Source organism: Emiliania huxleyi (assembly GCF_000372725.1).
Source record: "Emiliania huxleyi CCMP1516 chromosome Unknown EMIHUscaffold_186, whole genome shotgun sequence".
In the NCBI taxonomy this organism is placed as follows: domain Eukaryota; phylum Haptophyta; order Isochrysidales; family Noelaerhabdaceae; genus Emiliania; species Emiliania huxleyi.
The window spans coordinates 83392-91507 of NW_005200730.1; the positions used below are offsets into that span (position 1 = coordinate 83392).

Sequence of the window (8116 nt, forward strand, 5' to 3'; positions counted from 1 at the left end):
AGGATAGCCCCCACTCCTCTCGAGTTCGGTCCGCCCGCCCGCACCTCAGGCGAGCGTGGCCGAGCTGCTCAGCCTCCGCGGCGCCGCCACCGGCGCCACGTCCAAGGCCGCCAAGTCCAAGCGTGCCGCTTCACCCCGCGCGCCGCCGACGCACAAGCCAGAGAACGGCGAGGCGGAGGCAGAGGCGGAGGCGGAGCCTTCACCGGCGAGCCTCGTGGTGAGTGGCGAGGCGTGCGCCCCCGCCGCCGCTGCCACCCTCACCGCCGCCGCCCTCACTGTCGCCGCTTTCCCCCACCGCCTCCACCGCCCCCAACAGGAGCGCAGCCGGAAGCTCGTGAAGCGTCTCTGCTTCGGCGCCCAGCCGATCCGCGTCGTCCTCACGCGGCACGTCTGGCTGCAGCTGACGATGATGGACGTCGCCAGGCGGCGCAAGGCGCTGGCGCTCTTCCACACGCTCGCCTCTGGCGCGGGCGAGGCGACGTCGAGCCCTTGCCCCGGCTCGGAGGCGGTGCCGCTGCGCGTCAGCGCGAGCCTGGGCAAGGGCGGCGAGGCGGTCTTCGCCGTCGTGTGGGAGCGGAGCAGCGAGGGGCGCCCCTTCTTCGAGGCTGCGCGCGGCGCCGAGGCGATCCGCGTGTGGTCGATCGAGACCTCCGACGTGTCGCTGCACGAGGTGGCGCTGTACGTCGAGGAGGCGTGGGCCTACGGCGAGAGGGGGCGGCGCGACACCGAGGGCCGCTTCCCGATGGGCACCACCAACGAGCTCTCGCACCCGAGCGACAAGTGGCACCCGGTCCACGCCGAGGACGGCGGCGAGCTGGCGGTGCCGCACGCCTGCCAGTGTCGCAGAGCGGCGCGGCGGCGATGCCCCCACATCCGGCGCGCTGCGCCCTCAGGTACCCTACGTCATCAAGTGGTACGCCGTGAGCGACACGCTGCCCAAGCTCCTCCTCCTCAACCCGGACGTGCAGGACGTCCAGCTGCCGCTCCTCCTCGACGCGCACGAGGAGGCGCTCGTGCCGCCGCCGCAGCCGACCTGCTCCACGCTGCTGGTCGGCCGCTCCGGCACGGGCAAGACGTCCCTCTGCAACGAGCTCCTCTACCGCACCCACGCAGCCAACGAGCGGCGCCGCGTCGCAGAGCAGCGCGTGGCTGAGGGGGCGCCGGCCCGTCTGGAGGCCGATGGCGAGGGCGCGCCGCCGCACGCCAACGTGCTCTTCCTCTGCAAGAGCCGCACTGTGAATAGTCCAGCTGTGAACAGCGCAGCTGTGAATAGGTGCTCTTCCTCTGCAAGAGCCGCTGTGAATAGTCCAGCTGTGAACAGCGCAGCTGTGAATAGGTGCTCTTCCTCTGCAAGAGCCGCACGCTCGCCTCGCGAATCGAGAGCCACCACGCGGGACTCGTGGCTCCGCTCGGCGCGCAGCCGCCGCCCGCCGCCCGCCTCAAGGAGGCCTTCGTCGCGGCCGAGCCCGAGCTGGACGCGCCCCTCTTCCTCTCCTCGTCCGAGTGGCTGGTGCTGCTCGACCGCTGCCTGCCGCCCGACCAGCGCTGGTTCAAGTCCGACCAGGAGGTGGCGCGCTTCCTCTCTGCGACGGACGGCGGCGGCGACAGCCTCGCGCCGCTCCTCGCGCCGGCGGAGCCCTCGTCGCCGCGCGACCTGGCGAACGGGCGCGGCGAGGCGGGCGCGGCGGGCGCGGCGCGGCGGGCGAAGCGCGCCAGCGGCGCGGGCGAGCGGTCCCTGCTCACCTTTGAGGGCTTCGGCCGGCTGCTGCAGGGCCACAGCTCGCTCAAGGACAAGCAGCTGCACGTGGGCGCGCTCTACCGCGAGGTCTCGCTGCCCCAAGCCACACCGTTGTCGCCTCCGACGCCATCGCCGCCTTGCCCTCCATCGCCAATCGCCACCACTATCCTCGCCGCCGGAGCCCCGTTTGGCACCGCCGCCACCGTCGCCACCTGACCCGCTTAGGTCTTCAGCTACATCAAGGGGAGCCGCGAGGCGATGGCGACGCCGCGAGGCTCGCCTCCGATGGAGACGGGGCGCTGGCACACCTCGATGACACGTCCATGACGCGTGGCACATGCCCTCAGGCTACCTCTCGCGCGATGAGTACCTCGCGCTCGCGAGCAAGCAGTCGCCGCTCGAGCCCGCGATGCGGCCCGCCGCGTACGACGCCTTCGAGGAGTACCTCAAGAAGAAGAAGAAGAATGGCCTGTACGACGTGTGCGACCTGGCGCCCCTCCCAGCTCTGCCACCGTGGCAGCCGTGCGAACGGGCTCGCCATCCACGAGACGCGTGCTTTCGGATAGGTCTTCCACCTCAAGACGCAGCCGCGGCGCCACTCGCCGCTGCACAAGGTCGTCATCGACGAGGTTCAGGACCTGACCATGGCGGAACTGGCGCTGCTGCACGACACGTCCGCCGATGAGGACGGCTTCTTCATCTGCGGCGACACGGCGCAGACCATCACGCGCGGCGTCGGCTTCCGCTTCACCGACGTCAAGCTCCTCTTCGGCGGCAGGCCGAAGCTGGCTCAGCTCAAGACCAACTTCCGGACGCACGCGGGTGTCCGCCGCATACCACCCTCGCCCCCGCCTCCACACCGCCACCGAGGCAGCGCCATCATCCCAGAGCCTGCCACGACGGAGCCCTCACCCCCAGGCATCCTCGGCGCGGCCAACGCGCTCGTCGGCCTCGTCACGCGCCTCTTCCCAAACTCGCTCGACCGGCTCGAAGAGGGAGGTCGGCCCCCGACCTCCTCCCAGGCATGCCCATGACACGCCCCTGACATGCCCGACGCGTAGGCTCGACGAGGAGGTCGGCCACTTTGGCGGCCCGCCGCCAGCCCTGCTGCCCGACACGGACCCCGCGCGGGTGGCGGAGATGATGCTCGCCGCGGACGACATCGGGCTCGGCGAGATGGGCGCGAACCAGGTCGTGATTGTGCGCAGCGCCTCGGCCAAGAAGAAGCTGCCGCCGCTGCTGCGCTCGGGGCTCGTCCTGACTGTCGAGGAGAGCAAGGGCCTCGAGTTTGACGACGTCTGCATCTTCGACTTCTTCGCCGACTCCGACAAGGCTTGCACCTGGCCGGTGGTCGGCGCCATCGACGGCGAGGTGGCGCCGGGCGCGACCGCTCCGCACGCCTTCGACACGCTGCGCGATCAGGTGCTGTGCGTGGAGCTCAAGATGCTCTACGTCGCCATGACACGGGCGCGCAAGCGCTGCTTCGTCTACGACTCGTCGACCGAGCGGCGCGCGCCCCTCTTTGGCTACCTCAGCCGCGCGGGCGTCGCCGAGAGCGGGCTCGAGAGCCTCCTCTCCGTGACCAAGACGAAGAGCCGCAAGTCGAGCGCGCAGGACTGGCTGCGCCAGGCCGCCAATCTCGAGCGCAACAAGCTGTGGGCGCACGCCGAGAAGGCGCAGCCTCTCTCACACGTAGCACCCTCACCCACACCACTCACTTCTCATCTTGCGGCCCCCCAGGCGTACCTCAAGGGCGCCGACCGCGCCAGCGCGCTCGTGATGGGCGGAAAGCGCCTCTACTTCGAGGCCAAGGAGGCGAAGGACGCGGCGGCGACGGGCCGACTCCTCCACCTCGCCGCCGTCGCGCTGCTGCAGGGCGCGGCTGCGCAGCCGGAGGGCGCCGCCGCCGACAGGCTGCGCAGCTCGGCGGCGCAGGTGTGGTGTGAGGCGGCGATGACTGCGCCGACGCCGCGCTCCGCGGCAAAGTCCTTCTACACCAAGGCGGCGGAGCTGCTGCGCGACGGCTTTGGCCGCGGCCGCTCTGCGTCGCGGTTGGTCGATGCGCTCAGCTGCTTCGTGAGCGCGGCCGCGCAGGCGACGCTTGCACCGCTGCCGTCGAGACGCGTGCTTCCTTCAATGCACGCTCCCTTCAATGACGTGGCCTTGGCGGTGTGCCGCGCGCTTTTAGGCGCCACGCGACGCGGTCGGCTGGGCAGCCGCGCTCGCGGCCGCCGACGCCGCCCTCGCCGCGGGCACCGCCGACGAGCGCATCAAGCCGGCGCGGGGACGGCTCTCCTTCCTGGCGGCCAGCGCGCACAAGGCTGCGCGCTCGGGAGGCCCCGACGCGGCGCGGTCTGGCAGCACCGAAGGCGTGACCGGCGTGATGCGGTGAGCCATAGGCCGGGCAAGAGGCGGCGGTGGACGAGGCGGTCAAGATCGTGGCGGCGAGCCTCCGCTGGGGTGCTTAAGGCGGCCCCGAGCATGTGGCAAAAAGCAAGCGGCCTCGGCGACCAGCGCGCCGGCCGGGAGACCGGCGGGTGGGGGGTGGGGAAAGGTGGGGGAAGGTCAGAGGTGGCGGGGCAGAGCTCTTAGCGAGGCCGTCCCGCCGCTAATCTGTGGCCGCTCTCCCCTACCGAGAGGCGTGGGCGAGGCGCGGGGCGGGGCGGCAGAGGACTGTGCACAGCCAGCCATGGCGTGCGCGCGGCAGGTCCGCGTGCGGCCGGCGGATCCGGCGTGGCGCACCGTGTGCGCCGCGCACCACACACGCGCGCATGTGGACACATTTGGGACCGGAAGGTCGGTCGCTCCTCCCTGCCTCCGCGAGTGTTTACCGGCATGTCGGGGACGTGAGGGGTCGGCTCGAACTCCCATGGAGTCTGCCAGTCTCTATATCTCTGCGCACTCTGGGGTTGATGCGCCGTTTCTCTTACTCTTTCCTCTTTTCGTCTCATGCTGGTCGTGGTCCACGGATGGGACAAGGACACTCTCTCTCTCTCTCCGTCGCGCCGCCTCTATTTGACGGCGAGCAGGCAGGCGAGTCCGACGGCGTACGAGAGAGGCACCACCCACCGCGCCACCTCGTCGATGGCGCATGCCACCCGCTGCCACTTTGTGTTGAGGTCCTTCTCGGCCTCGTGCCGGAAGTCGTTTGCGTCGCGCCGCGAGAACTCCGTCGGCGCGTGCGCGCCGGCTCCGCTAACCTCGCGGGTTGGCGCGTCTAGCTCTTCGCCCGTTCCTGTGGACACAACTCGGCGGAGGCCGACGGCCGCCGCCGTTCCTGTGGACACAACTCGGCGGAGGCCGACGGCCGCCGCGCGCCGGCTCGCCCAGCGCAGGCAGCTGGGCAGGAGCGACTCGGAGGTCTTGTAGTAGAGGCCGATGACGATGCACGACTCGACCAGCACCGCCGCGGCGTACGCGAGGCTGGAAGGGGAGGAGGGGGAGGGGGGGGGGGGAGTTGACGGGCGGGAGGTATACAGGCCTCGAGTGCGTGTGTGCACACCTGAAGGCGGAGAACTGCGCAAACCTACACAGAGGGTCCGAGGAAGGGTCCGAGAAGGGTCCCGGCAGGAGCGAGTTAGAGAGAGAAGCTCGCGGACCACGTCATCTCGCGCGCAGCCGGAAGCTTTGCCGCGATGACGAAGTCGGATGCCACGGCAGCGAGCAACGCCTAGGGACGGCTCCGAGAGAGCTCAGGAAGCTTGTTCCCCCGCCGCACACCTAAGGAAAAGAAGAAGGGAGGCGGCCGTGATGCCGAGGCCGAGCCGCTCGCCGCACTGGGGCGGGACGCTGAAGCAGAGGAAGCCGATTATGTTTAGCACCACCTGCGGCAGGAGGAGGAATCGGAGGAGCGGGAGAGCGGGAGCGGCAGAGGGGAGGAGGCGGGGTGGAGGGGGTCCGAGGCGCGGGGGCGTGTTGTATTGGAAGGCCTGCAATAAGATGTAGCCACGGGTGTACGGCTGCCAAGCTCGCTGGAAGACGACCTGCGGATCGGACACGCGAGCGAGCAGCGTGCGAGGAGGTGCGAGAGGACACGTGTCCTTGACCGTCTGCGCTGTGCCGAGAGTAGCCGAGAGTAGGCTTCCCCGAGCGTGCGTATCTGTGAGCGTGTGTGCAGCACACCTCGTAGAGGAGGACGGGCCAGTCATTCTCTGGGTCGCCAGGGTAGGGCGGGTAGACGTTCTCGCGGCAGCTGACACGCTCGAGCGAGAACTCTTGGAAGGACTCCCCCGCCGTCTCGGAGCCTCCGATGCTGAAGCCGGCGTCCATCTTGACGGGGCGGAGGTAGAGGCCGCTATTCACACAACCGCATCGTGAGGCTATCGCCGTGTCGCGCCTCTCCAGCGCTCCTCGGTCGGGCCTGAAGCTCCAGCTGCCGAACTCCATCGTGCATCCCAGCTCGTCAAACGGGAAGCTGTCGAGTCCGACGAACTTGCAAGTGGGGCGGAGGTGGCCGGGCCGTGACCAGAAGACGGTGCCGTCGCTCGAAACGCTCGCGAAGGCGCTGGAGAGCGAGGTCTGCATCGACTCGCCCTGGTTCCACAGGGTCATGTCCGGCGTCCAAATCTCGGACGTCTCGCCCGCGCCAGTGCCGTCACCGACCCACAGCTGCAGTGTTGTGAGCCCGCCATACTGCGAGGCGTTCCACACCAGCCGCGGGTCGTGCCACCGCAGACGATACCACACGATCATGTCCGTGGCGTGGTTCACGACGTCGACGGAGTGGACACGGTGGAAGTTGATGCCCATCTCGACCTCCAAGCCCGACCGCTCCGGCCCGTCAGCCTGCGCCGCCTCCCAAGCAACCTCCCACGGGAAAACGCCTTTGTCGTACGAGGCGAGGAGCGCCGACCGCAGGCGGCCGGAGGCGCCGTTTTTGGCGGTAGGCGCGGCGGTGGCCGCGGTGAACAGGATCAGCGGGCTCATCTCAAAAGGCGATCGCAAGCCAGTGACTTGCGACGCCGCAGAGTTTTTCTTTTTTAAGAATCTTCCTGTGGGGGGGTAAACCCTGCCCCTAGAACCCCAGGTAAGGTCCAGGTGCATCCGTCAAATGACCAAAATCACCCCGTTTTTGCCCATTTTCGGTCATCCGTCAAAATATCTGAAGATCCCAATATAGGATTCTCCCCAAACCTTGCTCAGCTGATCCAGCCTGGGGGGAAGGCCAGCCCTGGGCAAAGAAACCAGTACCTCATCAGGCTTCCCTGAGCGTCACAGCTCGGTGATCGCGCCGGCCGGACACCACTGTGACGGCCGTTCCGGGCATTTGAACGCGACCTTCGGGGGCAAAGACATGGGCTCTATGGCTCAGACTGGACTCCTCTTGGTCCCTTCTGATGCCCTAGGCCATACCTGGGCCTTACCTGGGGTTCTAGGGGCCGGGCAGGGTTTGCCCCCCCCAACTGGCCCGAAGAACCTTAAGTCGATAAATGACGATCGCAGTTCTTTGTGCGAGACACGCCGTGATATTTGTTTTTCTTTTTAGAGATCTCGACAAAATTATGCAAAAGATTTGCGATGGCCTGTGACGTCGATGACGGTTTCCTCTCACCGTCTCGGAGTCTTGTGTTGTCTCATGTCTCTCGAGGTTCTCGAGGTGGATATCCTTTGGCCGCGTTGGGTAGCGAGGATTGGTGTGACGCGATCCACGCAGGCGTGTTTTCTGACGGCCGACCGTCAGTGCACGGAGTTGCCCCTTCTCCGACTGCCCCGGCTAGTTCCCGAGGTCGTCGGGTGTGACCCCTGCGTCCCCCGGGACCTAGCGCGGGTGGGTTGGAGGGGGGCTCGCTGCAGGGAAGGGCTGTGTAAGAAGCCGATCACCGTAGTCCGCCCCGCCCCTCCCCATCGGGCCGCATGAGCGGCCACGCCTCGCAGATTCGTTTTCGCGCCTGGGTCAGGCGCGCGGGGCATCCCCCGGGTCGACCAGCGATCCGAAGAGTGGCCGCTATGCGAAGGAAAGAGGGGGGCCCTCGACGCCTCAGTCCGGCCCTCCGAGGGGGGGAGGGAATTGCGGGGTCCCCACGGGCGCCTCAGTTCGGCCCTCCCGAGGGGGGAGGGGAGCAAGGGGGTGGGGGGATCGGGGCGGGGGGGAGGGGTCTCGGGTTTCATGTGGCTAAGACTTGCCTTTCGGGGAGGGGCCTCGGTGACAGGCGCGCATGCAGCCCAACGTCTTCCCCTCCTCCCCAGAGGCAGCGAGTAGGCAGCGAGTGGAGGTCTCGAGCGCCTATATGAAGGTATGTGAGATGGTGATGGGAATGGGTGGTCGGGCGGCCGGTCGGTGCGACGCGGGCGGACGGACATGTTGTCGGCCAGACGGGCAGACGCGCTGCCTGCCGGGTGTTTCATCCCTGACTCGCCGCCGGGCGGGACATACCTCTC

The 8116-nt window shown here is 68.4% G+C and overlaps 2 protein-coding genes across 2 annotated transcripts in view; one reads left to right on the plus strand and one right to left on the minus strand.

Annotated features, from left to right (window-relative positions):
* The window catches only part of EMIHUDRAFT_456581 (hypothetical protein), a gene marked incomplete at its 5' end in the record, with an annotated part of 9496 nt that extends 4809 nt beyond the window's left edge, over positions 1-4687 (plus strand). The window contains 11 exons of the mRNA XM_005782762.1: positions 50-217; positions 317-820; positions 894-1235; positions 1466-1567; positions 1751-1825; positions 2106-2216; positions 2305-2560; positions 2657-2737; positions 2841-3430; positions 3479-3907; positions 4138-4687. Coding sequence (XP_005782819.1) covers positions 50-217; positions 317-820; positions 894-1235; positions 1466-1567; positions 1751-1825; positions 2106-2216; positions 2305-2560; positions 2657-2737; positions 2841-3430; positions 3479-3907; positions 4138-4206 — 2727 coding nt within the window. The 3' untranslated portion in view covers positions 4207-4687. The remainder of the gene's footprint in view (positions 1-49; positions 218-316; positions 821-893; positions 1236-1465; positions 1568-1750; positions 1826-2105; positions 2217-2304; positions 2561-2656; positions 2738-2840; positions 3431-3478; positions 3908-4137) is intronic.
* Positions 4678-6659, minus strand: EMIHUDRAFT_456582 (hypothetical protein). Its single transcript, XM_005782763.1, has 6 exons — positions 6099-6659; positions 5861-6032; positions 5563-5721; positions 5338-5408; positions 5241-5264; positions 4678-5161 (listed from the first exon to the last, which is right to left on the minus strand). The coding sequence occupies exons 1-6, from the start codon at positions 6485-6487 to the stop codon at positions 4750-4752; spliced, it is 1227 nt and encodes a 408-aa protein (XP_005782820.1). The 5' UTR covers positions 6488-6659; the 3' UTR covers positions 4678-4749.
* Between the last annotated feature and the right edge of the window lie 1457 nt (positions 6660-8116).

Excerpts from the sequence above, each read along its gene's own strand:
- EMIHUDRAFT_456582 (XM_005782763.1), bottom strand. The coding sequence starts at position 6,487 with ATGGGCATCAACTTCCACCGTGTCCACTCCGTCGACGTCGTGAACCAC. Across the intron at positions 6,033-6,098 it reads TTCGGCAGCTGGAGCTTCAG|CGGCCTCTACCTCCGCCCCG; the intron begins GCCCGACCGAGG and ends TTGTGTGAATAG. Across the intron at positions 5,409-5,562 it reads GATTCCTCCTCCTGCCGCAG|GCGTTGCTCGCTGCCGTGGC; the intron begins GTGGTGCTAAAC and ends AGCCGTCCCTAG.